Genomic DNA, 27770 nt, shown 5'->3' with positions numbered 1-27770 from the left:
TTAGGTTCCTGCTGTCACCGTACAGCCTGACAGGGACCTGCAGCAGTGTGCAGAACTGCACTTCTCGTGACTGTACAGGAACATTTTATAGCTTACTGTAGGTGTAGAGAGGCTGTAAAGCTATTTAGGTTCCTGCTGTCACCGTACAGCCTGACAGGGACCTGCAGCAGTGTGCAGAACTGCACTTCTCGTGACTGTACAGGAACATTTTATAGCTTACTGTAGGTGTAGAGAGGCTGTAAAGCTATTTAGGTTCCTGCTGTCACCGTACAGCCTGACAGGGACCTGCAGCAGTGTGCAGAACTGCACTTCTCGTGACTGTACAGGAACATTTTATAGCTTACTGTAGCTGTAGAGAGGCTGTAACGCTCTGACGTCCCCCTACATCACCAGGTACTCGCGATATCTGTTTCAGACTCTCCGTCTTCCCATGCTTCAACACAGAACTTTTGCTTTTTAATTGAGTGTAGTGGACTTCAATAGGAGACACGAGGCGGCAATGCTCACCTCCTTTACGCAAAGTGGGCACGCGCGTTAGGAACACAGCCGAGGTGTTTCTGGGCTACTGTGCCAGAATTGTTTGTTTCACCTGCAGTTCAGGGTCACACACTTCCGGTGGCTGCTGACTGAGGCGGCGTGACACAGCCATTAATATTCTCGTGTTACAGTCGGGAGGTTCCGGGACTGATTCCTACCAACCGACAGGCTGCTGTATGCGTCTCGTGACTGTCCTCTGTTGTCATAGGCATATGCCACCCGTACATACGCGTACTTTAGTTATATCGCGGTTTCACCTGATACATCCGGTCAGCTGGTCAGCAGAAGAGTCCCCGCATTCACTCGTACATACGCGTACTTTAGTTATATCGCAGTTTCACGTGCTACATCCGGTCAGCTGGTCAGCAGAAGAGTCCCCGTAGAGTAAAATTTTTCTCCTCTCCACGTCATTCAAACCGGATCTGGGGCCCACTCAACCTCCTCTCCAATGGGTATTGGAGGCACTTTCCCCACGGGGAAATCGGCCGGGTCATGAGGCTGACCACTCACCTCCAACTAGTGCCGAGGTCAGGAATACGTGGGTCTATACATACACCGGGGACAGCTTTACCTCTTCCCAACAGTGGAAATTTGTTTTCGGCAAATGTTAGGAGTGCAGTGCCGTAAGGCGGCCAATCTCATAACTACACCCACAGCCTCCTGTTGGGGGCATACACGCATGTAACTGCATAAACTGTTTGGAAAAGGAATCAGATAACGGCCATCATTTCTATGTTATCGGCAATTGCAGATAAATATTTGGATATGAAGAAAAAATAATTTTTGTTTCGTTTATTTCGAAGAAACTATGGAGAAGATTTGCAGGTATGCTTTATGAAGCAAGTTAGTTAGCAACGGATTTGGTTTAAAAATTGCTGGCTGTATTAAGGACATTTAAAACGTACCCAATTTTGTGCGGAACATGGATTTGCGGACAGGTTGGGATAAGACAAGGATTCGCATTAAGTTCGCATGTATTGAATGTATTGCAGTAAGCATACGCAAAGAAATAAACATGTTCCAGCAGGAGTGTCCTTTGCAAGCTTATGATTTTGTTATTTGCAGCGATTTCTGGCAAACATTGACTGCTATGGATGGCAACAGCACGTCAATATTCCAAATTTAACGACAGCAAAGGGGTAAAGCCAAGAAAGGACTATGCTGATTGTCTAGAGAGAATTGCTCTCAAACTAAAACATGAGTATAACTGAATCCTTAGATTTAACCATGGAATGGAATTTACTTAAAAAATAAACAGAGACATTTTCTTGATGAGAAACTTGTGATGATTGCTGCAAAAATCGCAACAAAGAATGAATGAAGAGAATAGGAGGAGCCTGAGGAAAGAAAGAGAATGTAAATGTTCAGGGAATTAGAAGAGAAACAGCCAACGGTTACTGACGTAAATATTTCGTATCTGATTGTACTGCAAAATTGTATTTGGGTACTAACAATGTGTTTTTTTTTTCCTGTGGCGCTACAGCCCCAATTTTGGCCTAGGCCTACCTCCATGAAACTCTCCGTTTCAGTTCGGTTTACTAGATGTTACACATACGGTAGGACTCCTTGGGCGAGTGATCAGCTCGTCGCAAGGCCTCTACCTGTAGACAAACACAGAAAAACGCACACAAACATCCATGCCCTGAGTGAGATTCGAACCCACGATCCCGGCTTCCGGGCGAGCGAACACAGTGCATGCCTTAGACCGCTCGGCTACCGTGACCGGCTACTAACAGTGCGTTAACACCTACTAACACTAGTGTACGTAACATTCAATACATACACGTGTTTATTCATCGAATTAATAACAGTACAAATTTAATTAACAGGATCTAGGATAGCGCAGTCGGTATAGAGACTGGCTATGGGCTGGACGACCGAGGGGTCGGAGTTCGGGTCCCGGTAGGGTAAAAAATCTTCTCTTCTACACGCCATCCAGACCGACTCTGGGGTCCACCCAACCTCCTATCCAATGGGTACCGGGGGCTCTTTCCCCGGGGGTAAAGCGGCCGGGGCGTGAAGCTGACCACTCACCTCCAGCTAATGCTGAGGTCAAGAAAATGTGGTTCTATATGTCCACTCCCCCATACACCTTCATGGCGTAGTGCTTAATTAGTTAAGCATAGGGACAATGTCACCTAACCTTACATTTTTTTTAATGCTAGTGGGATGGGACTAAGTCCCTTGTACTGCGGCCACCTCTGGCCTATTGTACCAGCCCCAGATGATAGGTGAGGGTGATTGTGGAGCAACTGGTGGAATGAAGATTGGCAGGGGAAGCCGAAGTACTCGGAGTAAACCTGCCCCAGCGCCACTTTGTCCACCACAAATCCCACTTAACCAGACCCGGGATCGAATCCGGACCGCTGCGGTGGGAAGTCAGAGACTAACCGCTTGAGCTATGGCGCGGCCTAACCTTACCTTACTTTGCAAATTAATTAATACATATCAACATTACAGTTTACTTCTTTACGAACGTTGCAGGAACCAGTTAACAGTAAGTGGAAGCGGACCGCACAGAAACCACTTGAAGATCGACGTTTACGCCGATATCGACACATTTTTGAGTTCCTTTCCTCCACGTACATTTGGAGTAACAGTACAGTGGCGCCCTCAGAACCGGTTATAACTGTACGGTGACAGCTAGCACTAGAAGCCTTCGGCCCGAGGCCACTGCGGCCAGCTACATCACGTCTCGCTTTCCAGTCCAGACCCCCAGAAGATGGTAAGGACTGTCGAGTCTAAAATATCATTTCATCACCCTTATAAAGTCATTACATTCTGTTCTCAACATAACAATGCTATCCAACGTCGTCACACCGGAAATCTCTTTGAACACAGAGGACTTCCGTAAGGTTGCTTTCTCAAGATATGGCGTACCCTCAGCGATTTTTTTTTTTGGCAGCCAGTTCTTCATTTGAATCTAGAGTCGACTGGCGAATCAAGTTTCCCCTCCTATGGAACCCGAGCGGTTCATTACCTTGTTCACAAAAACCCACACAAGAAGACGATAACAAGATAAAAAATTATAAAATGTACATGGCAAATAGCCCTAACACCAGAGCCGAACAAATATGAATTATTTTATTACTTCCTGCGTTATTTAACGACACTGTATCGAGTGCAGTTGTTATTTATTCTCGAAGGACGATATGTATACCTGAATTTACGTTCAGTAAGTCCTCGAATGGGTTCATACAAATGACAACCTTGGACACAGTTTACTGACTGACATTTACAATAGAAACGTTCTGTTGCAGGTTGGGAACTACATTTTGGAGCGTTCGCAGTGAAAATTATAGTGTGCATCTGTCCGCATGTCACAACGTAAAACCGCTGAAATGATTTTCATGAAATTTCGTGTTAGTGGCTGTCCATATACGCGTCTCTTTTCTGCGATCTCAGACCTTTCAACTCCAAGGAGAAATATGAGAGAAAGCAACGGCGACCTGCATGCTAGTAGACTTGCCCTTCTTTTCTGCCGCACGTACGCGGAGGTGAACAGGACTGATATAATGCGAAGTGATGCGGTGGTTAAGTGGCCGCATCTATCACATCCGCGCACAGACAGAGATGGGCTTATCAACATTTCTGCGTCGAAGGCAGAAATAGGGCGAAAGAAGTGGCGGTCCCACCATTAATTTGTGAAAAATGACCGGAAGACTTTTCCGGTTATGCTGAATGTCCATGACTTCGCTGTGTATAGAATTCGCCACAAACTGGAAGCAGATGTACCCACGGGGAGGAAAGTTTGTCTAGTGTGGCGCCCTGCTTTCGAATGGTGGACACCTTGGGAACGCAGCGCGGCAGAAACACGCCCGAGATTGTCGCGTCCATGTGGCGACGCCCGTCAATCTCTAGACGGACGACAAAGCAACGTTAAGTGTGGCATCTGTCTCGACAGACCGGGAAACGTCAGATGGAAGCCAAGAAATCCACAGTTGATCGGATTGCAGGCCGACCTGTCCCGACGCTCAATCAGCTGCAGAGGTTATGAGATGGTGGACAGTGACGTAGAACAGACAGGGAGCAAGCATCAGGACAATTTCCTTTGAAAGAGCAGGATGCTGTAACAATCCAGACCGCTTCAACGTATGGAACACACTGAAGTGGAGGCAGCGCTCTGGATCCGTATTCTGGTGGTATTCGGTTCGAATCTCTGTCGCGACAACGGCTACCCTGACTTCAGATTTCCGTGATTTCCTCAGGACCTCCAGGAAAATTCTGGGATTAGGATTTTTCTATCAGGATACTACCCCATTTCCTTCCAAATTCTTTCTAAGTTATCATTCATTTGTCACCATATCCTCGTGCTATATAACCAAGGCAGTATGCAGTTCGGAAGCCGGCGACTTCTCTCGTGGGCGGGCCGGGCCTGACCTTGGAGCCACCTTGCGGACGAATGTCACCCACACTGGAGCTCAAGCTGTCAGACCCCGTCATATTGCAAGAACCCGTTCATGAAGCCCCACGACTGACACAGGTGCTTGGACTGTCATGGGCACTTGTACCCTGAGCTACAGGCAAGTAACGCAAAGCTGTCCCTCTCCTTAAGCATCGCGGTATGAAGAGGTGTGGGACAATGGAAGTACAGCTCCACGCATTCTTAATCAGGGCACTAGGTTGACGCAGAGAACAGAGTCCCGGGTACCCACTGGCTGGGGGGGGGGGCTGTATGGGCCATTTTGGAGATGTGAAAAGTCAATTTCCCTGTCAGGGAGAGAATTCCGGCTGTTGAGCCCGAGGCCACTCACTTAACTGATCCGTCTTCTGATTAATCTATATAGAAATGTAACTCTGCTGTTCCCTGCGACGACCCTAAGAGAGAGGAGTCACCGAGACATTATGAAAGTTCCTCTGTTTCTCGTTAAGGCATGATACGTATGCTGCACAAGCCTGCATTCACATGTGTGGTGCCCCTTGCAGGACACTACGTGCGGGAGGGTACACGGTGCAACAAAGAAGTCCCGCCCCTCCTCTCGTCGAAGACGAGACCCATTTCCAAACACAGAAACGGTTTTACAACGAACAGAAATTTGGTCATGGGTTGTGTGTATAAGTGGTCAGTAAACCCTATCTCCAATCCAAAGCCCTGTCGATAGTCACTCCATCACGTGCCAGTATTTATATTTGTTTTAGCACACTCAATAATTTTCCATAATTTATAATTTCTCTTAATGCGATTTATTGTTAATTATCTTTGCTACAATAAATTTGTGCCTGTAGCAAATGAATATTGAAATCAACAACGTATACAAAATCTGTGAACGCTGAATGAAACGCCTTGTGAATCTCTCTGGACGCTGTGAAGAAGAAGAAATCTTACACTGCCGAGAATCAAACCCGGACCGTCCCGTAGCTATACCGATTTGGAGCTATCCCTTTTATCTTTAAATGTTATAAGGGATGGAACTGAAAGCTTATAAGAAGAAAATTCCATAAGCATTTATATGGCAGCCCAGAAAGCCAATGCTGGGAACTCGAGCAACCCGAGGTACACGCAACCAGATGGGGAGGCCACGTGTTGGAACCGCACCATTGCCACACACTAGTTTAGGTATAATCAGAATCATTGGTACAAAAGACTTAATTACCAGTAGCATGTAATAGTCACCGTCTTGTTTGCAAGAATCGACTTATTCCCAGTCTTACTGTTTCACAGGAAGCACCCCTGTGGCCTTTTCTTAGAAATTTTGCCTAGGAGTAACAGCGGAAAACTTTGAAATTACGATCTCTGGCAGTTCCAGAAAATTGTAACTTAAAGGGGGCGTGATGGATACCCACGCTAAGCGTAGTATCCATCACTGGGCTGTCAAAAGCGACGTTAATGCTTTAAGGACCAAATTTCCCTACTACAGGTAGCTGATTGGAGATCAGGAAATTTCGAATATATCCAGTCGGTAGAATTTAGGGGAGTGCCACAGTAGACGAACTGATGGACCGAGGACCCCAGGGTTTTGAGAGAAGTCAGTCTTTAAGTTCAGTTGTCTGCCAACTCGTAAACTATTTTGACGCAACATTTGTATCACTGCTGTTCTGTTCAAAAGTCTAAATTAACAAGCCAAAGCGTTCGCTGTAACTATCCTATAACTTCTAGTGTACTACGACAAAAGGGAGCTAAGTCTTTATAGCAAAGTATACACGTACTGACTGTGTGTTCTACCAAGTGCACAAAGTATCAATAAATGCTTACAACGCTTAAGTGTGCTGAGTGTGGCACAGCGTTCATCTCTTCCCTGCCTTAGCGAGACCCTGCTAACCACCTGGGAAGGAATCTCCGCTCTACCAAGGGCTCAACTAGTTACCATTTTACCCTATCTCTTTGCCTACCACAGACCTGTAAGCCACACCAACAGGAGCTGACTGGCGCCCAAAGAACAGGGGCAACAAGGAGAAAAAGAGGTGGGTTAAGGACGGCTACAAACCAAAGGGAGGCGACCAACGCATGGTGTAAACTGACGGGCGTAAGTAAGGTGAAACGGTTACAGTATTGTCCTAGGGACAACACGCGGGTTGCATACCCTGTGATGTGGTGTAACGCTAAAATTATTTGCAAATTTCATTTGACGAAGCCGTCAGTTCCGAAAAATAGCGTGGTTTGATAGGACTGGTGAATACAGAGCAGTTGGTGAAATGAGAATTGAAAGGGGAAATGAAAGTATCTGGAGAAAACCATCATAGATGACACGTTAAAAGTAGAGAAAAGTAAAAGTATCCCCGTAACAGGCCGTGGTGGCCCAAAGGGTTGTGAGATGTTGAGGTTCCCATATTTTCTCTAGACAGTCGGCTCATAGATGGCGGCAAGTTTGTCAGCCTTACGCGCCGGCCGCCCTTTACCCCCAAGAATATTCCTGGTACTCATTTCTGTTAGAAGCTAAGTCGACCCCAGGGCCATAGTGCGGCTGGAAGTATTAGGTCACTTTAAAAATCAAATGACCTCTTCGGGAATCGATCCCCGATCGACCTTCCGGCTTGTAGCATATTGCCTCAACCAACTACGCTACCGCGTGCCCCCCGATGACACACTGTTCACCATAAAACACGCATGACTTGAGATCGACTCTGTGGTGTAGCAAAGTCGATGGATAACTACCCGAAGTAGTAGTAACTGAGCAACTGCCGCAGTGATGCTGGTTGTAGTTGTGATGATAGACGCTCTTGCATGTAATGTTGGTATGGAGATGCAGCAAGCCCTCGCTAATCCGGATGTTGGGTAATCCGCATCGAAATAATGGCAGATTTTCACAGTTGAGTACATACTCGTACTTCAGAAGGCACATGACATTTAGGGAGGCAGGCAAAATTTGACAGTTTCTTCAAACCTTCTCTATTACGTTCAAAAACAAAGTACAACTTCTGAGTCCTCTATTGATCAATAAATGTATTGTCTCTTTATAGTTTTCAAACAACGGTACTACAGTGATATTTTGTTAGTTATTTTTATCAGAACTACTTATACGTATCATCGATTTTTTTCTTCATTTATTTGTGTTCGAAGTTTTTTTTTTGTCCTTCGGGTATACCTTTTGCTTCATTAATCCGGATTATTGAGGATTTACTGTAGTGGTGGTTATGGAGGTAGTGGTGGTTATGGTGGTGCTGTCAGTGGTTGTTTTCTCGCTAACAATATTATCGTAATTGCAGTTTCCTTCAATCATAAGCGTACGTGCTAAGAAAAATGAATTCAGTTATCCGTGTTCGAATCTAGAACCGACAGAGAACTCATACCTTCAAACCATTTTGGGCATAAATGTATAGTAACTGATGTAATTGTAGATAAATATATTCGTTCACACAGTTTTAAAAAAAATCGTGTTCTTTTTCTTCACCATTATGAATATTGTGACATGTAGGGTCTAGAAAACCGAGATTAACGGCCACTTCCAGCCTACTGTGTCTTCAGCAGCCGTTCCCTGTCAACGGCTTCTAACAGTGGAAATTCTTCAGCTTCACGCACTAAAGTTCCCTCTTCACAGACTCCCGTACAAAACTGACTCGGCCGCCCCAGCTGTCTCAAGATAACTCCTCGATACGGACCACATAGAAACACCTCGTTTCCAACGGTACCTCTATTGTTGTGCGTCGATTCGTTGCTATGGGAACGTGTTTACCGAGCCGTTGCCTAGAAACGTCTCGCGGTCGTCGCATAGCAACGGCTTTACATGCTACAATATTGTCATTTGTTTTCCTTTACAGATTGATTATCGCCATACAAGTGTCACTTTGTATATTATAGAAAGATGAGAAACGCATCGCTCTGAAACACGGGAACAGTTTCTGCACTCGTGACGCTAAGTCATAAGGAAAGAAAACAATAGCCACCCCGCGTTCCACACGGCCGGTCAATTATGAAGACGTTTCACGAATGTTGTGCCGGTTGCCATTGCAATAAACTTCTTATCTGTTGTCACATCTGACATTCTCATGTCGGTGAGTGACTCTCTCCTGGAAACGGTCTCCATGGAATTTAGTCAAAATTGTAAGAGGCGTTTTCGGTGAAATGAAGATTTTGTATTTGCGGGGAGGGCGTCTCAAGGAAGATACAACAAACATGTTCACTAGGCAAAGACTTGCGAAGGAGAAGTTGTTAAATGCCGAATGTGAAGAAAATCCGTCCGGCTGTTAAAGCACCAACGTGGCGATGTATATGGACAGAAGGCATTCAGGAAACTCTGATGTCATATTCAGGCAAGGTAAACGGTAAAGTTGTCCCTGTGCTTACCTAATTAAGCACTTCGCCATGAAGGTGTATGGGGGAGTGGATGTAGAGATCTACGTTTTCTTGACCTCGGCTCTAGCTGGAGGTGAGTGGTCAACTTCATGCCCCTGCCGCTTTAACCCCGGGGAAAGAGCCCCCGGTACCCATTGGACAGGAGGTTGGATGGACCCCAGAGCCGGTCTGGACGACGTGGAGAAGTGAAAATTCTTGACCCTATCGGGGACTTGAACTCCGACCCCTCGGTCGTCCAACCCGTAGCCAATCGCTATACAAACTATGCTATCCAGGTTCTCTTTTTGTATTCAGGGAGCCTGAGAACTTGTAAATGCATCAAAGTATCGAGTTTAACTTCTCTCACGACCCCAATACTTACTATGCGCATGTGAAAGAGCAACTTTTTTACTGTCATTTTTATCAGCATACCACATTTAGTGAAGAACAGTTTATTTCTTACATGCTACAGTGCGTACAATCAAGTGCGCGCCGCGGCTGCAAAATGCCGTGAGTCATACCACCGCAGAACGGATGCAACTCCTCCCCGCGACTGCAGTGCTCCTACGCCGATGGTTGCATAATCGGAACCCGAGGTTGCATTAAACAGTCAGTCTTTGTCTTGCTGTGGAAGTGGAGTGGAATGTTTACAGCTGTCGACAGACGGTGGAAATGAAGTTCACTATTAAACAGCGTGTGTTTATTGTCGAAACTATTGCAAGGAAAAACATTTACAGAAAATTCGCACGTAGGTTTCGTCAGAAATATCCTGACTCGCCAGTTCCCACAAAGTCGTGTGTAAACAGGCTTCTGAAAAAGTGGCGGGCCACAGGTTCAGTGAGTGACAAGAAGAAGCAATCGAAGAGAACTGTGCTGACTGAAGAAAAGGTTAAGGATATTCAGGCAAGATTACAGATCAGTCCTCGAAAATCGTTAAGACGCTTAGCACAGGAAACTGGTGTTTCGCTAGGATCTGCTCGCACAGCCACAAAGTTAATCAAATTTCGCCCGTATAAAGTAACAGTTGTGCATGAGCTGAAAGAACCAGATCATGCAGCAAGAATTCGTTTTTGCAACTGGCTGCTGCAAAATGTACACGATGGAATAGTGGATCCTCAGCTTCTATTCATGACTGATGAAGCGTGGTTCCACGTTGGTGGCCACGTCAATGCACAAAACGTAAGAATATGGAGCAATGAAAATCCTCACGCTATACAGCAAGTGCCATTACATAGTGAAAAGGTGGGTGTGTGGTGTGCTGTAAGCCCGCGGCGAATCATTGGCCCCATATTTTTCCACGATACCGTGAACTCTGATCGGTACATTAATGACATACTGAATCCCTTCTTCGATCAGTTGAATGCCGAAGAAAGACAATACGGGTATTTTCAGCAGGACAACGCTACAGCACATACGGCTAATGCATCCATGGTCGCAATACAGGAAGTGTTTGAAGACAGAATTGTCAGTAGAGGACTGTGGCCTCCCAGATCCCCAGATCTCAGTATTTCTGATTATTATCTTTGGGGCAACCTGAAGCAAAAAGTCTACAAAAATAATCCCCGCAGCATTGATAGTCTTCAAAATGAAATTACACGCGTAATTCATTCAATTACCGTCGACGAACTGCAGAGAGTGTCGCGTAATTTATTTGTGAGATGCGCGGCATGTTTGCAAGCAGAAGGAGGTCACTTTCAGCACCTGTTATAAACCACGGTAAGTTATCTTTTTACTGTATTCTTATAAATGTGTGCATGTAGAGCAACTGATGGACGGAGACTCAGCGACACCACTACACTCACGCTATCGGGGAACGGCACTGCAGTCGCGGGGAGAAGTTGCATCCGTTCTGCGGTGGTATGACTCACGGCAAATTGCAGCCGCGGCGCGCACTTGATTGTACGCACTGTATATCGAAAAGGTAAAAAAAAATGCTATTACATTATCAATAAGGCACTCCAAAGCAAAAACTGCAGGCGTGAACATTACTTTGGAGAGAACTTGCCTACCAACACAATATGCATACCCAAACCGGCTCTGGGGCCCACCCAGCCTCCTATCCAATGGGCTCATTGTCCGGGCGTGATGCTGACCACTCGCCTCCAACTTGTGCCGAGAATACGTTATGGAGCTACACCTCCACTCCTCCATGTGTCTTCAGGGTGTGGTCATTAATTTACCTGTACTTTATTATCGCCTACAGATGTACACAACGCTTACCTGTTTTTCTGTGAATGTAGACAGAAGTCTGTTGCCGATAAACTGTAGACACCTCTCTGTGAACTGTCTGTAGACTGTTACAACACGTCACTGGTTTCAGGACCACCACCCGCACATCCGAGGCACATTTTTCGAGTTCATAAACACAACTTCACACCACACTCATTTTCAACGGGTCGCCAGCTTGTAACAGTTTCCTTGTTTGTTTCGTCGCGACTTACACGCCGGTATATGTTTGTAAAACTGTGCTACACTAAACTCACTTGTAATATGATTCGCGATCAGGCCATTACACGGATTCCTTCATCAGTCTCTTCGGAAGACGACAGCTGCATTTTTGTCAAGACGAGCAGGCCTGACTTTCACGACCTCAGCGTACCCCGGTCGCTCAGCGACTGAGAACAGGTAAGTGGTCGGTTGTGGTTCTCCTTGCCTCTCCTTCTCTTTGCAGCAGTGGGAGAAACAGGGATGTCCGGGGCACTCTCAGGAGCCACATCTGTCACGATATTTCGGTCATACACGTACGTATGCTTCCGTTCTTTTGTACGGGCGCGTTGGCGACACGGTGGAGGGGACAGCAAGTGCCATTAGTCTGTACGTTCCGCCTGTAAGCATGAAACAGCTCGATAATCTCCGGATGGATTTTCAATAAATTCGGCATTGGAAAATTTTACGATAAAGTATAGAGGCAGTTCAGTTTTTGTTCCAGTCGGATAAGTTTAATGGCCGCTTTACATGAAGAGCTTTGTAGCCCTAGCTAACTCGTTAAATATTTATCGGAGAGGAAAGTGCTTCGAATAAAATCTGTAGAGAAAATGGAACAGGAAATGACTGTTGAAGACACAGCAGACTGAGAGGACTTAGCGTGTGCTGTGGTGTTTTGTAAAGTGTGGAGATTGGCGATGGCGTTATAATTAAGTATAGTCACGAGTCGGGTGTTGAAGTGGTCAGTAAATCCAACACCAATCCAAAACCCCGTCCATACCCACTCTTACTCGTGACAATACTAAACACCTCAATCATGACATCACGTTCCGTATACCGAGGGAACAATGGCAATCGCTCAGTGCAGACGGGAACAGAACCTGCAGATAGTTCAGTACGTGAATTTGCATAAACTGGTCATATTAGTGCGGGAATGTTGTGCTCTGAAGGTGATGTGAGTTTGAGTTCAAGGTCCTAAGGACTGTAAATGTATGTAATCGTCACAACAAAAGTAATATCTGAAACTGAAGCGAAAATCCTTTTGCACGGGCAAACTGTTTAAAGATTGTTGGCAGAAGAGCCTCAGTGGCGTGATGAGGAGTAGACGGACACGAGTGTAACCAATAAACAAACCACGTATTATGTTGGTTTCGCATTTCTCTCAGCAGTGTTCTAGCATATAAGGATAGTCCGGTGAAAGTCGACCGACGTTTCGGATGAGCTCTGCTTGCCACCGGCTTCAGATTGGTTTGTTGCTCGTATCATTCTTCGACGGTGAAAATGACATGTACGTTCTTCACAAGGGTTGGTTCACTTTCTCCCGAGTACACATCGTTATACTCGTATGTCCACAGTGCTCGCTCTGGTCACCCTTGCGCAGCGCGTCAGAGGAGTGGGGAGAGGTCGAACGGTATTCCTGCGTCCAAACTGTCTTATTTTGTTGGCGGGTCAAGAATGCTGGGAGCTTATTGCCTCGATGTTGCAAGTTTCCGATTCCATAACGGATTTAGCGCAATAAGCCCATGCAGGGCCCGACCTACGCAACACGTTTTTTCCCATTTTCAATGTTCGGCAGGGTACGTTACAGCAGACCGCGAGACACGATGCTAGTAATAGGGGGTAGTGTTCGGCAGGGTAGTGGCGGCTCGTGATAGGGGACAGTGCTCGGCAGGGTACGTTACAGCAGACCGCGAGACACGATGCTAGTAATAGGGGGTAGTGTTCGGCAGGGTAGTGGCGGCTCGTGATAGGGGACAGTGCTCGGCAGGGTACGTTACAGCAGACCGCGAGACACGATGCTAGTAATAGGGGGTAGTGTTCGGCAGGGTAGTGGCGGCTCGTGATAGGGGACAGTGCTCGGCAGGGTACGTTACAGCAGACCGCGAGACACGATGCTAGTAATAGGGGGTAGTGTTCGGCAGGGTAGTGGCGGCTCGTGATAGGGGACAGTGCTCGGCAGGGTACGTTGCAGCAGACCGCGAGACTTGATGTTATTAACTGCCAGTGGCGGCTCGTGATAGGGGACAGTGCTCGGCAGGGTACGTTGCAGCAGACCGCGAGACTTGATGTTATTAACTGCCAGTGGCGGCTCGTGATAGGGGACAGTGCTCGGCAGGGTACGTTGCAGCAGACCGCGAGACATGATATTAACTGCCAGTGGCGGCTCGTGAAAGGGGGCGGGACAGCGTCAATGAATTAGAGTGCCAACGAATAATGACATTAGTGTAGCTACTAGGCTAAGCACTGGACGATCGGATAATCTGTGTTCCATTCCCGGTGGGGGCAGAAATGTTTTCAGCACCGTGTCCAGGTCAGCTCTAGAACCCAGCAGTTCTGCTGTCCAAATGGGGCCGAGTGGACTCCAGGGAATGCGTGAGCTATATCTCCATAGCACATAGACAACTTTAAGTGACCCTCGACACTCGAACAGTATCAGGCGCTTGAGGCTGCGGTCTCACCCCACTCCTAACCGGCTCACATCGAAAGCACGTTCCCCTTCTCTTCATTACTGTCCTCATTTTCCTATTGTCCTTATTGTCTTCTCATCCTTTATCTTTTATCCCTCTTCTGTTCTTTCCGTTCCCCCGATTCTTTTCTTCCTTCAGTCCTGTTCTGTTTCCTCTGTTATCCCCTCTGTTCCCCTCTTCCTGGGGTACGAGGCTGCACTATACTACAAGCCAGTAGGTCGCGGGTTCTATTCCCGATGATGTCTTTGGATTCTGTCAGTTTACCTAATCTTGCCAGCCGCACTAGGCCCTGGGATCGACTCAGCCTCTAACAGAAATGAGTACCGGGAATCTTCCTGGGGATAAAGGGCGGCTGGCGCGTAAGGCCGAGTGTCTAGATAATGCGGGAGCCTCGACGTCTCACAACCCTATGGGCCTCCACGGCCTGTTACAGGGATAGCTTTCTCTCTCTCTCTCTCCTCGTCCTACTTATTCCTCATTCCCTTCAATGTGTGACCCTCACACTTGTGGGTCTGCGGTCCGGAGACGCTGAAGGCCTCGCTCAGGAACAAGAAAGCCTGCAGCCGCGCTCCTTGCGCGTGAAATGCTAATTACAGCCGCAGAGAAACGAGTGGTTTGACCGGCTGGCTGTCAAGACTGACTGTCGCGGTTACACACAGCGTTCTCCAGTTCATCACCACCTTCCTCAGGGGGGGCTCGGATTGCGAAACAACAGTCTGCTGTGGAGAATACGGTCTTCCGCGTTGTGGAGTCACGACGTTTCGGAGGATTACGAGTATATGGCCAAGCAAGATACCGACGTGGTGTTACAACCCAGAAAACGCACTCTGCATTCGGAGCGCTAAGGGGTGCCTGCAGGCAGAAACAGGTCGTGTTTTGGCCCAGTATTCTGGGTTGAACGTCAGGAGAAGTAGCAGGGATAGCCACTGGCTACGGGCTGGACGACTGAGTGGGTCAGAGTTCGAGTCCCGGTAGGGTCAAGAATTCTCTTTTCTCCATGTCCTCCTGACCGGCTCTGAAGCCCACCCAACTCCCTATACAATGGATACAGGAAGCTCTTTACCCGGGGTTAAAGGGGCCGGGGCGTGAAGCTGACCACTCACGTCCAACTAGTGCAGAGGTCAAGAAAACGTGATCTGTATATCCTCTCCCCCACGCATCTTAATGGCGTAGTGCTTAATTAGGTAAGCACAAGGACTTTACTCTTTAATAGCGGAGTAGTGGTTATAGGTACATTGTGGGAGGGAAGGTGACGCAATGTAACTAAGGTACTGTTATAACCGATAAACAGGCTAAAATTCCTGTCATTTAGTGTACGGGACCAAACCCACAGGGATTCTGCTGACAATGGCTGGGTCCAAACACACGGACGGTAGAACAACGGAGAGTTCAAAGCGCAGTTCACAATGGACCGACATAGCTGTTCATGTAAAGTAAAAGTGAAATTGACCCTATCCCTAATTAATTAAGCCCTACGCCATGAAGGCGTATAGATGAGTGCATGTACAGATCCACAGTTTCTTGACCTTGGCGCTATGTGGAGGTGAGTGGTCAGCTTCACGACCCGGTCGCTTTATCCCCGGTACCTATTGGATAGGAGGCCGGGTGGGCCTCAGAGCCGGTCAGGAGGACGTGGAGAAGAGAAAATTCTTGACCCTACCGGGACTCGAACTTCGACCGCTCTTTCGTGCAGCCCGTAGCCAGTCGCTGTGCCGAGCATGATAAGATTCTGGAAGGTGATGAGATGATAACACTTAAGTTAGACGGTAAACCAGCTGAGATTCGAACCTCATACCTGCCCAGTGGAGGGCCAGAATGTAACCATTACATCAGCCCGCTTGGTCAGCACATCGCTGCGCACACCCGCCTTCAAGAAAATGTGTAATTGCCATTATTCTCTGACACCCTGTAATGACAGAGGCTGATATCCAACCTGAAGGGTCCAATAGCCCGCCTGAATACTCTGTAGTAGGAAAATGCGAAAATGACTTCCCCAGTTCCAGATGAAAATTCAGAAACATTAAAAAATCCAAAACGTAAAGGAGAATTTTCTTTATTAGACCAACCTCTTCACTGTAATCACAATCTGTAACCCTAGCAATTTCTTTATACTGCAAGAACGCGTACTACTTATCCTTTTTGTTATCATACTCGTTTTAAAGCCATTTTTTCAACAATAATTTTATAAAAAAACGATTCCAGGGTCATGCCCTTTTTCGCCCAATGAAGAAAGCGGCGAGAAGGGAAGAGACGGAGATTTTGTTCACAAGATTATTTGTGCCAGCATTGCCAATCGCTGCGATTCTGAAGATCAGGCGGATTCCTTGCAACTGCACCAAGCAGAGCACTTATCTGGAAATTCTACAAACTGCAAACCTAACGTTCGAATCTGTGTATTTCTTTCTCGAATCAATTTCGACACTTCGAGGCTTGCGCATTTAGACTAATTACAGATCTCTACGGTTTGACAGGGAACCTGAGTTAGCGTCAAGAAGAGATATGAAAATGGTGTTACGAGGAAGTGACTGATTGATGTCACATTTTCCAGTCAATACATGTGCAACTTTCATCTACGTGGAGACGAAAGTTGCGTGAACATGTTGGTACCAACACGCAGAATGCGGGCTGCATTGGGTCGTCAGAACACACAACTGAGCTCCGTAACTTATCTTACGTACAGACGTACTGCATCGCGATGTTATAACTAGTGTCCGCGGTCCGATACCGGAGCGTGACTAAACGGCGTCACCCAGAAGGTTGTACTCTTAAAGTTTATTGCTTATTTAACGACGCTGTTGATAGCTCACAGTACGTGGAGTCGAATTGTAGAAACTTATGATTAGTGAATGCCGATCACAGTGGCCGCGCGGTCCAAGGCATGAACTATCTTCAACCGCCCCAACACTGGGGTCATAGGTTCGAATCCCACTCGAGTCATGGATTTCTGTGTGCGTTTATTCTGTTTGTGTTGTCCTGTATGTAGGTAGCAGCACTGCGACGGGCTGATCCCCCATCCAAAGTGCCCTACCGACTATTTATAGGATTACGAAACTGAAAAAGCGGCCAGGGCTCGACAAAGGGCTGTTGAACTACTGATGAATGAATGCACAGAGAGCATCGCGCGGGAGAAAGCTGTCGGCATCCCATTGAAGTTACTATCCCGCTGTTTGGAGGAAGTGAACATGACGTCAGGACCGCTGTGCTGAGCTTCAGGAATGCAACCCCACTCAACCGCGTCGTACTGTCGAAGTTCGCAAGAACAGAAGACCGTATAGTTTGCTAAACTATCGGCTCTTCACAGCTGAGCTGTAGTCTTCCGGCGGCTGGATTTATAACTTAGGCGACTTCACTGCCAAACAGATTAAAAATTCAGATACTAAAATGTTTAGGATTTGTTGTTTTCACAGCGGTGGTTACGAAGAGTCTTCTGGTATGTATTATTCGCATTTTGGGCCCACTCGGCACGGCGGCCACTCTTTGGGCTATTGTATCTGCCCCGGGTGATTATGAGGATGGAGAATTTGGTGAAATGAAGATTGACAGGGGAAACCAAAGTAATCGGAAAAAACCTGCCCCAGCGCCACTTTTTCCACCACAAATCCCACTTGAACAGACCCGGGCTCGAACCCGGGCGGCCGCGGTGGGAAGCCAGCGACTAACCGCTTGAGCTATGGTGCGGCCTCGTCTGGTATATAACTCTGGGTAGTCCGTTGAAAGCGACATATCCTTTCGGTACATTGGTTGCATTTCAAAGGGTTATAGGGCGTTATGTCCCAGAAGATGTAACTCTTTAAATCTTAAAATAACCTCAAAACGAAACAACTTACGAGGTTGTATCGGAAAGTTCCCGGACTGTTATTGTAACTGCATCGATGAAAGAAGAGAGGGGAGGCAAAGATCACACTTCCGCAAGCATATTGCATCAGTCTGCCACGTGACACCGTGTTGTGAACACGCACTGTTTTGTGACTTCGTGTTTCGTTTTGTCTGCGATGGATGGCAAAATCGAGCAACCTGTCTGCATCAAGTTTTGCGTGAAACTTGGCGAATCCGCTACCGAAACCCTTGAAATGCTTCGTGAGGCTTTTGGAGAACATTCGTTAAGCCAGAGAGCGGTTTTTGAATAGCATTCACGTTTCAAGGCCGGTCAAGTGTCAGTTGATGACAAACGTTCAGGGCGACCAAGCACCAGCAAAACCACAGAAAATGTCGAAAAAAATTCTAGAACTCATCCACGAAGACCGTCACCGAACAATCCACGAACTCGCAGACACCACTGGGATCAGTTATGGATTTTGCCAGAAGTTGTTAACAGAAAATCTGAACACGTGCTGCATTGCTTCTTCATCATAACACGCTTGCCCACACATCCCCGAAAACAACAGAGCTTGTGACTAACAACTTGGTTAGCAGTTCTCATCCTCCCTACTTGCAGCACTTAGCCCCCCGTGATTTCACTTTGTTTCCCAAATTGAAAATGAAAGTGAAGGGACGATGTTTTGAAACAGAATCTGACATCCAAAGGGAATCACAAGCGGTACTCAACGGCATTGAGGAAAGTGACTTCCACGGGGCTTTTGAAACGGGGGAGAAAAAAACGATGGGATCGCTGTATACATTCCCAAGGAGATTATTTTGAAGGAAATGGCATCCAAAATTGAGTAAGTTAAGCCAGCATTTCTTTTTTTGACCTAGTCTGGGAACTTTCCAATACACCTTGTACTTCTTTGTCGCGGTATGTCCCTCCTACAACAAGAGCACCAGTAACACAGCAAACTTCTTTTCCTTCGCCAAGTGCTCACATGCAGAGTGTGAAGTCGGATGCCCCTACCATCAGCCTGAATTCGTTACATGGTTGCTCCTACCAGAAAACTCTTTGTAGTATAGTCCAATCCAGATAAATTTCCATCTATAGGCCCTAGAGGAAGTCAAAGTGAAGGGGACAAGAAGTGACAGACACTACTGTCGATCAGAAAAGCACTAAAAAAGGTGTGCTTAATCAATTAACCAGCACCCCTTGAGGATGTATGGGGCAATGGAGTTATAGCTGTATAGCTCCTCGCATTCTTAGCCTTGGCACTAGGTGGAGGTGAGTAGTCAGCTTCATGCCCCAGTACCGATAGCATAGGGGGCTGGGTGTGTTCCAGGGCTGGTCTGAACACTGGTGAGAGAAAACATTTGCACATGCCAGTGTGACTGACAGCCATGATCACAGTGTCTGTACATGTCTATCTTTGAGAATGAGGCTTTCCCATTTGCAAAAAAACAAAACAAAAAGGACATAGCCATGAAGTCTGTCTTTAGTCTCACATAACATCATTAAACATATATGGTGACATTGCACTGTGGGTGCACTCCATTTAAGCAGTGCTACATGTTGACATGGAATAAGGAAAAGGATTCTGTAGACATCTGCGCTGCTAAGTAATGTTAACAGCTGGAATAGTGGGGACTCCTCAGTTTTCATGCTAATCTCATGGCAGATCTGATGAAACTTCCACTGTCACCATGTTTCTGCTTCAAAAGTCTCATTTGCAGAAAAGGGGTACGCTAGTGATGGGTGTCCTTCACACCAGAAACTTCTCTGTATTTCCTTCATGGCAGGATGGCTGCTGGCTTCCATATTAGTCCCAGAAGTGTCAAGTACAAGCACTAAAAAACTCACAAGTAAATAATACATGCAAAAATTTTTAGGAACTTCAAATGTCAGGGAGAAGTTGTGTTCACATGTTTATGACCATGTAGTTCAGATAAAATATCACATTCTGTTAGAAAATACAATTTTTGTAAGTCAAATTTTGACACTAGGTACTTGTGAAGTTAACTCAGTGAAGGGGTGACCACCTCAGGACTCAACAGAGTCCATGAAATCAGCAGAACATGAAATACCATGTTGCATGCTCTGCCAAAACGTTGGTTGAATCTCAATGGACTACATGGCATTATATCCCACAAACTGTAACTCTTCATAACTACCACTGTGAGCTTCTCAAATTCTACATAATGAGACCCATACTGTATTCACAGCAATTTACTCAACCTCATGCCGACAGCAGTGCAGAGGTTAACAGAAAGTTACAACAGAATTAAACAAAACAACAGCAACAATAACAAACAAGTGAACATGCATAGAGAGAAATACAAGCAGAAACAACTTGGAAGTGCTGACAGTATTGCTGTTACAATGATGGGCAGCAGAGGGAGCATAACATCTTATCTTTTAAATTCAGCATTTGTATCTTAATTATGGAGGAAGCTGTCACTGATATGATAGTTAAGTTTATTGTAGGCTTTGGTATTATGACCATCACCAGTGGTTAGGTTTCATTTGCAAACAAGAAAACCTGTACCCAGATTTCATCAAGGTTCAGACCTCTGACCTCTCTGAAGAAGGCAACCAGCTTCGCTTCAGGAAGAAGCCAAAATATGTAGGTCCAATTAACTGGCATTGCATGAAATATTATTGTTCTTGTAAGGAGAGAATCTAGCCTCATAGGAAGAGATATGTACCCAAAATATTGCCTGCCAAATTAACGGATTGTATAGTAATGTCTAATTCTGTTAAAAGTGTGATCTTATGGGTTGTGACACCAGGCAGATATCAACATATGAGAGGAACATGCATCCATCTTCAGGGTTGAAGTATGTAGTGTGAGGAATTGGCTTCGGTATACTCATATAGGGACCCAAGGAGAGGGGGCAAGAGAAGAACCCAGTCTGATAAAGCCAGAGGGGAAAAAAATGAAGTAAAAGCTGCCCTTATAAGGGGCACACTGGTTTATTATCACAGGTGGCAAGTGGAACAGTGAGAGAATGTATGTTTCCTCCACTCTGCTGTTCTTTCAGGACAGTAGTCGTGTGAAAATGGACAAAACTGCCATTTTCAGAGCCATCAGAATTCTTTTTCACAGAAGGAAATTTGAACGGAGAATGGGGAAATTCTGTTGTTACAGGCCAAGTTCCTTTCTTTACCTCCTCTGCGTGAGTCACATGATCACCCCCTTTTAACCTTCCTGCATAACCAAGCTTAATGTTACAACTAAACATTTCAACCCTGAAGATGGAGGCAGCGTGTTCTTTCCGAAATATTGGTAGCTAATCGCAAAACCATGTGATGCCTCAACCCAGGAGACCACAATCTTAAAAATCGCCAATGTGATAACCTCAAATTAATTTCGCTGCTTTTAACCAGGAAGGACGTAGGGTTGATTCCTGATGAGGTCATTGGATTTTTCAATAAACCTAATCCTTCCGGTTGCACAATGGCCCTGGGGCCGACTCAGCCTCTTAAGAAAAACGAGCACCAGGAATCTTTCTGGGGGTGTGTAAGGCTGACAACCTCACCACCATCTGTGAGCTGATTGTCTAGAAAATGTGGCAGCCTCGATGTCTCACAGCCCCATGGGTCTCCACAGCCTGTTACAGGGATAGCTTTACCTTCTTACCTTTACACTATGCTAAAAGCCAGAAGGTCGTGGTTTCGATTCCTGATGAGGCCATTAGATTTTTCAATTGACATATTCCTTCCAGCCAAACTATCACCCCGGGATCAACTCAGCCTCTAACAGAAACAGGTATCAGGATTTTTCCTGGGGGTAAAGGGTGGCTGGGACGTAAGGCTCACAACCTCACTGCCATCTGTGAGCATCAACATCTCACAACCCTAAGGCCTCCACGTCCTGTTACAGGGATAATAACTTTATATTTTTTTTCAACTTCTACTGAAGTGCTGGAAATATGTTCAATAAATATTTATTGCTAAGTCTGACATACACCAGCAGTGTGACTATAAATCTGTCATATATATATATAAGAAGTATCAACAGGCAGTAAACTTTAATGACCATCTGAAGATCCTGGGATCTCTGGTCTTGAGGATGGACGGATATCCAAGACACCTAGCAACTTGCAGTCTGAGTACATTTGGTTCAATTCTCAGAAATTCTCCATTGGTGTGGTTATTACTAGCCACCAAGTTTGAATAACAATACTGCATTGTTTGGGCAGATTATATAATTTCTCTCTCCAGCAACTTCTAAGTCTTCTTTGACAAGCTTTCAAAATTCTGCAAAAGAAGAAAAATTCCATATAAGATTTGAGGTTTTCATGGTGGGGACTATGAAGAATGTCTTCTGGGATGTGGTGCCATGTAGAGCTTGTGTGACCCTGATGTTTCAGAGGAACATACCGCCTCCATCTTCAGCGTCACACAAGATCTATACAGCGTCACTTCCCAGAAGATGGCATTCTTCAAGAAAAATTCTAACAGTCTCAAGATATGAGGAATGAAATGAAGAAATTTCTCTAATAACAGCAGGGCTGTAACTCTGTTACGAATTTGCAGCTTGCTTGATGGTGTGTGTGTGTGTGTATATAAGGGCCAAAACTCAAAGAGTGTCAGGAAGTGGCCTGCTTATTTTATATAATCTTTAGGCTACTTAATGATATTTTTTAGCATTGAAACTTCTTAAGCACTTTCTCACATACCGTCTGTGCAGCTCTAAATAATGACTCTGCCATGGAATGTCCAGTCTGCTGCACCATCTGGTACAGGCAGCCATTCTCATTCTTCAGGAGCACATGTGGATGGTCAAATTCCTGCAAGTTAAAACACAATGAACAAACTGGAGATTCTGCGACATTCTTATAACAGCTTTTAGTTTGTTTTATCTCTACATCTGCAATTGATGAATTTTCAAAATAAGCCGCACTATGGCCCTGGGGTCGACTCAGTCTGTAACAGAAATGAGTACCAGGAATTAATTAAATAATTTTCCTGGGGAGTAAAGCGTGGCCGGCGCGTAAGGCTGACAACCTTACCGCCATCTTTGAGCCGATTGTCTAGATAATGCAGGACCCTCAACGTCTCACAACCCTATGGGCCTTCACGGCCTGTTACAGGGATAGCTTTACTTTTTTACTTTTTAGCATTCGATAGTGCATCTCCATACTGCATTACAATATGTTACTTTCTTACTTTATATTATGCCAAGGCCAATGCCCAAGCCAACCAACCAACTCCATGGAGCTGAGTCCTTCTTCAGAAGCCGCCAGTTGTGCAGCTACTCCAGAATTTCCCAACATTTTATGGCACCCAAAGGCTCATTACCATGTTCACAAGAGCCCTTCATTGGTAAAAGTGTGAAGGTCTTTGTGACATTTTGTAACAAAGGAGGAGCTGTTAGCCTCATGCCCAGACCCCAGTCTGGAGGACTACCCCTTTACACCCCACAACTACATTAAGCAGACATCTGTAAGTCTCAAATTTTTTAGCTTGAGCTGAGAAAAATGCTAATCTCAATTTAAACATTGATTTCTCAGTCTGAAACTTTGGGAGTTTTCCATGGCATTCACCCTCCATGCAGATTAACTGCTGCTTATGTGCACAGCAGCAAGCAAACTACTTCATTCATAATGCTCATAATGGGGCAATGCTAGCATGAATTAACTTCTGAACATCTCCCTCCCCCCACCACCATCACTGCACCTTTTCTCTTTCTCTGCACCCAGTGTCAAGACTTTGTTCTTCCAACCACTAAATTGTCTCAGGCCCCACACACTGCTGGCAGTGTCTGGGCACTCTACCATTCAGCCTGGATATTTTGTGGCGTGATTTTCATTCCTACAGATCACTGAAGAAGCATCCTCCTGATATGATGATGGAGGAAAGAAAACTGAGGTGAACCAGCAAGTGCAAACACTGGGACAAACACCTTGACTTGTCTGGTGATTAAGACTGCCTGTCTACTAATCCCGGTTGCTCTGAACATCTATGTAGAAGCAATGAACACAAGTGTGATACTGAACAGCCTGTGTATGTAATTGGTTTCCAGTTTAAATGATGCTGAAGTTTAACTCACCATGACAGATCCGGCATCCAAAACAAGAATACGATTGCTGTCAATGACTGTGTGCAGACGATGGGCAATTGTCAGCACTGTGCAATCAACGAATCTGTGACGAAGTGTTGACTGGATCAGATCATCAGTTCTACAATAAGGTACATCATTATCAGACATTAAATAAATAAAAAATGTTTTCTCTTATGAGTAAATAATGTTTGCGCCATGGTTCATGTAAGAATGATATACCAACTACAGAAGCTGGGAAACTATAAGTATGCAAGATTTAATATACTGACTATATATGAGCATAGAGGTGACCGAGATTGAGCTCCATTCCAACAACATGAGCAGGAAGCCTGGTCTCTGCCTCAACATGTCATGCCTGTGAGAATGCGGCAAGCCTCCCTTAAGGGATTTACCATGATTTCATTCTTCATCCAGGCCTTTAGGCCCTGACATTTTCCCTGTTATAACTTCCTTCCTAACCCTATTCCAGAATTTTAGTTTATTCTTTCTGTCTTCTCTACTCTCACCCCATCAACATTCTGCCCTCAAAAACTCCATTGCTGGTTTGCTCAGGCACCTGGTGCCATTCCCTGCTTTCCTTTGTCTGTGCCACTTTTTCCATCCTCAGTTTACTCTTCCACAGAGTGGGCAGATTATCCAGCTAGAAATCTGTTCTTCCATGCCTAGCCACTGCTAGCTGCGGAAGTATTGGTTGGTCATTTGATGCTTGCTGGCTTATGTTGATAGTGCTGTGTGTCTAGTTGCTTAGCTGTCCTTCAAATACGTACAAGTACAGCTGCCAGTGGTGTGAAATACAGTGTTCAGAAATAGAGTTGAGTGCTGAGCAGAAATTATTCATATATGTGGTGCTATCGAAAAGTTCCCAAAATTTTAATTTTGTGCGTGAATGGTTATGAGTACATCGAAATACCACTAGGTGTCTTCCCACACACCCTTCTTGAATCAGTGTGGCAAGTGGCGTCGAGTTGAGTGGTTGGGTTCATTGTTGGTGAACGTATTACCATTGTTGTGTTTCTGTGAGTTTGTGGTTTTGCGATGGCTGACCTGAGAGAGCAGCGTGTCTGTATAAAGTTTTGGTTTAAACTTGGGAAAACCGCTGCAGAAAGGCACCAAATGTTGAAGCAAGCCTTTGGTGACAACAGTTTAGGAAACTTATGACTAGTATAAGCATTTAAAAAATGGCCGAACATCGATTGATGACGACGATCGTTCGGGATGGCTGTCAACTGGCACCACACCAGAAAATGTCGCGAAAGTTAGGGATCTGATTCTGCAAGATCGTAGACTGACCCTCCAACACCTCTGTAACACCTTGGGACTAAGTTATGGTACATGTCAACGAATTTTGTCAGAGGAACTGAACATGTGGAGGATTGCGGCGAAGTTTGTGCCGTGACTGCTGCAAAATGAACAGAAGCAGCATTGCTTGGAAGTCTGCACGGAACTTCAACAACAGCTTCAAGAGGATCCAAAATTTCTTTCGAGGGTTGTCACTGGTGATGAAAGTTGGGTTTGTGGCTATGACCCTAAAGTAAGCAGCAATCATTGCAATAGAAGAGTCCTTCTTCACCTTGGCCCAAAAAAGCTCTACAAGTCAAGAGCAACATTAAGTCCATGTTGATTTGATATTGACGGGATTGTTCATAAGGAGTTCGTCCCTCCTGGTCAGACAGTCAATAAAGGGTTCTATTGTGATGTTCTAAGGCGTTTGAGGGAGAACATGAGGAGAAAAGTCCAGAGAAGTGGCGCATGAATGACTACGCACTCCACCATGACAACACACGACTGCATACGGCTTACATTGTGCAGGAATTTTTGGCTAAAAACAAAATGGCAGTTGTTCCCCACCCACCGTACTCGCCAGACTTAGCTCCATGTGACTTCTTTCTCTTCCCCAAGATGAAAATCAAGTTGAAGGGGCAAAGATTTGATACAGTTGAGAAAATTCAAATGGAAACGCAGACAGTACTAATCACCCTAACAAAGATGCATTTCTAAAGTGGCAGAAATGCTGGGATCGGTGTATGTGCTCCCAAGGGGCCTACTTTGAAGGTGATGGTGCAGAATAAAATCTAAGTAAGATGTAATAGTTTTTATTAATATATTTCGGGAACTTTTGGATAGCACCATGTATGATATCTCCGCATGCCATTCTCTGTGGAGAAAATGTCATAGAAAGCTTCACAGAAGTATCCTCCTTAGAGTACAGTGCTCTCTAAGGCAACAATTTGCAAAACAGTCACAGAATTACGTTCTATGGGATTGGTGCTGGATAAAAAGAAATTTTTAAACAAACATGTACTGACTGAAGAAAAACCTGATGACATTGGTGCTCAATTAGAAGCAAGCCTGAAGAAGCTACTATGCCTTTTAGCTCTCCAGTGTGGACTGGCAAAAAGTACAGCTCACGCAGAGAACAGTTGGGCCTGCGTGCCTGTTTTATGCAAGTTAATGCCACAGCACACACTGCAAAAAATTGAACTGCTTTTGAACTGTACTGGAGGAACCAAGGGAAACAATATATGAGTAAATCTGAAATTATGCCAATAAGTAGTCCTACAGGAATATCATTATAGCAGGTCACAGACTGAACTGTACTTGTACTCACTGTGGGTCCACATTGGCCGTGGCCTCATCCAGCACCAGGATCTTGTTATTCCTGATGATGGCGCGGGCCAGACACAGGAGCTGGCGCTGTCCCACACTGAAGTTGGAACCACCCTCTGACACTTTGTGGCTCAGTCCAGCGGGCAGCTCATCTACAACCTGCTTCAGCTCCACCTCGGCTAACGCAGCCCACAATGCAGAATCTGAGTACTCGCTGAATGGGTCCAGGTTCTCTCTCAGTGAGCCAGAGAACAGCACAGGCTCCTGTGGGATGATGGAGATCTTGGAGCGCAGGTCATGGAGACCTATTGCAATGATGTTCACTCCATCAATGTGAATACAGCCAGAAGATGGATCAACCAGGCGGAACAGTGCCACAATGAGAGAGGACTTGCCTGCTCCCGTGCGCCCCACAACCCCTACCTAAAAAAATGTGAAATAGAAGCAGAAAACATGGGAGCAGCAAATGGAGAGAGAACAGAAACTGCAACAGAGGACAAGGAAGTACCTTAAGATCACTCTACAGACTTAACAGGTTTAAAATCTGCTTCTTCTTCCTCCTACATCATCTCCACTTCAGTGTGGGTCATCTATTTCAAATGACGTAAAAACTTATCACACTGAGAGTAAATGTAACTTGCTCATGTTCTGGCATTAACTAGACTCTATGCTGTCAACACCACAATTCTGGATTCGTGTGTGTAAATACTGCCTGGTGGCAGAGCTGCAAAACAGTGCCAGTGGTGGTAAGAAATATAAATATACCATACATGAACATTACATAGCATCACAGAAACCATTTTACCTTGATGTGTATTAATTAAAAAATCTGTTTATCTATTTATGGTTTATTTAATGACACTGTCAGTAGACAGGGGGCCACATGGTAATATAGTTGATTGAGGCATTATGCTACAAGCTGGAAGATCTCAGGTTCGATTCCCAATGAACTGGATTTTTTCAATTCACCTATTCCTTCAAGCCTCAATACAGCCTTGGGATCGACTGGGCCTCTGACAGAAATGAGTACCAGGAATCTTCTGGGGGGTAAAGGGCAGCCAGCATGTAAGGCTGACAATCTCACTGCCATCTGTGAGCTGACTGTCTATAAAATGTGGGAGCCTCAATGTCTCACAACCCTACAGATCTTAG

At 45.5% G+C, this 27770-nt stretch overlaps 2 protein-coding genes across 10 annotated transcripts in view; both read right to left on the bottom strand.

Annotated features, from left to right (window-relative positions):
- LOC111868150 (protein artichoke) overlaps positions 1-11854 on the bottom strand; it is a 45996-nt gene extending 34142 nt beyond the window's left edge. For 2 of the 3 annotated variants that reach the window (XM_023858577.2, XM_023858575.2), the window contains exon 1: positions 11468-11854. The gene's annotated coding sequence lies outside the window, so the exon portion shown is untranslated. Of the gene's footprint in view, positions 1-344; positions 395-11467 lie in introns of those variants that run through there. The other variant, XM_033752942.1, reaches the window with a different exon arrangement.
- A 10021-nt stretch (positions 11855-21875) lies between these two features.
- The window catches only part of LOC111868146 (probable multidrug resistance-associated protein lethal(2)03659), a 49274-nt gene continuing 43379 nt past the window's right edge, over positions 21876-27770 (bottom strand). For 6 of the 7 annotated variants that reach the window (XM_023858563.2, XM_023858558.2, XM_023858559.2 and 3 more), the window contains 4 exons: positions 26620-27041; positions 24000-24129; positions 22627-22737; positions 21876-22204 (listed from right to left, as the gene is read on the bottom strand). In XM_023858563.2, the coding sequence (XP_023714331.1) occupies positions 22175-22204; positions 22627-22737; positions 24000-24129; positions 26620-27041 (693 nt within the window). In that variant the 3' untranslated portion in view covers positions 21876-22174. Of the gene's footprint in view, positions 22205-22626; positions 22738-23999; positions 24130-26619; positions 27042-27770 lie in introns of those variants that run through there. The other variant, XM_023858564.2, reaches the window with a different exon arrangement.

This window comes from Cryptotermes secundus, unplaced genomic scaffold (genome assembly GCF_002891405.2).
Source record: "Cryptotermes secundus unplaced genomic scaffold, Csec_1.0 scaffold2757, whole genome shotgun sequence".
Lineage (NCBI taxonomy): Eukaryota > Metazoa > Arthropoda > Insecta > Blattodea > Kalotermitidae > Cryptotermes > Cryptotermes secundus.
The sequence above is the reverse complement of the archived record's forward strand: the minus strand, read 5'-3'. Positions and strand labels throughout refer to the sequence as shown.